We start from the raw sequence: 1,078 nt of genomic DNA, 5'->3' as shown, positions 1-1,078 counted from the left end.
ATGAGGAACTGTATTAAAAGGGGGTGGCATTAGGAGGGTTGAGAACCACTGGTCACAGGCACAGGGCGATGTGAAGTGGGTGGGTACTCTTTGCTCTGGCTTAGAAACTTGCACAGCTCTGCAGACTGCACGGGTGGCCAGTCCAGTGGGGACAGGTCTCGTGGGTCCTCTTCTACAGACTAGCCTGCTTTGACCCAGCCGCCCTCCTGCTCCACGTGGATTAAGCAGTTGCTCTTGGTAGTCTGGACACTGCCCCGCTGAGGCGGAGGACGTGGCCGAGCCTGACAGCCTGTCTCCTGCAGAGGTGAACAAGAAGGAAGTGGTGGAGGCGGTGACCATCGTGGAGACCCCCCCCATGGTGGTGGTGGGCATCGTGGGCTATGTGGAGACACCGCGCGGCCTCCGGACCTTCAAGACGGTCTTTGCTGAACACATCAGTGACGAGTGCAAGCGGCGCTTCTACAAGAACTGGTAAAGGGGACCTCGGTACAGGGAAGGGGCCAGGGCCCCCCAGGAGGCTTTGGTGGGCTCCTTCAGGAGGGCAGGAGAAGATGGAGGACCCAATTGGTTCTTGGGCTGGTTTGGGTCCAGGCAGACACTCACTTTGGGGTGGCTGGGAGAATTGGGCAGGGAGTTGCTGGAGCTGGCAGCTGTACCCCAGCAAGGCCCCGGGTGGGGGGAAGATTGAATGGAATGTTCACTCCTGTGCTGCACGGGAGCTCCCCTTAGTGGCTGAGTTTTGGGGTGTGTTGGAAGCTATACCTTCATTAACCTGTGTGCCTCTGCTCAGCTCCGCTCGGCCTGGCCCGATGAGCTCCATCCAGGCTCCGCTTGCCAGTGGGAAAGCTGGCAATGAGCCCCCTCCCCTCCTGGTGCCAGTGTGCCTTCCGCTCACCCCTTTGGGTGATGAAGGCCTGCACCGGGCCCCTGCCCCAACTCTGCTCTGCTCCTGAAGGCACAAGTCGAAGAAGAAGGCTTTCACCAAGTACTGCAAGAAGTGGCAGGATGACGAGGGCAAGAAGCAGCTGGATAAGGACTTCAGCAGCATGAAGAAGTATTGCCAGGTCATCCGCGTCAT

The 1,078-nt window shown here is 59.2% G+C and overlaps 1 protein-coding gene and 1 non-coding gene across 2 annotated transcripts in view; both read left to right on the top strand.

The window, feature by feature from the left end:
- Window positions 1-1,078, top strand: part of RPL3 (ribosomal protein L3) — a 25,091-nt gene that overhangs the window by 21,309 nt on the left and 2,704 nt on the right. The window contains exons 2-3 of the mRNA XM_045290949.1: window positions 242-471; window positions 956-1,073. Coding sequence (XP_045146884.1) covers window positions 242-471; window positions 956-1,073 — 348 coding nt within the window. The remainder of the gene's footprint in view (window positions 1-241; window positions 472-955; window positions 1,074-1,078) is intronic.
- On the top strand, window positions 901-955 carry LOC115870780. The gene has a single exon (XR_004046912.1). It is a non-coding gene; the product is annotated as a small nucleolar RNA U82P (small nucleolar RNA).

The sequence above is a fragment of the Echinops telfairi genome, unplaced genomic scaffold, assembly GCF_000313985.2.
Source record: "Echinops telfairi isolate 266 unplaced genomic scaffold, ASM31398v2 ScPeMD7_2;HRSCAF=8, whole genome shotgun sequence".
NCBI lineage: Eukaryota > Metazoa > Chordata > Mammalia > Afrosoricida > Tenrecidae > Echinops > Echinops telfairi.
Note: the sequence above shows the minus strand (reverse complement) of the source record. Positions and strands in the feature narration are given on the sequence as shown.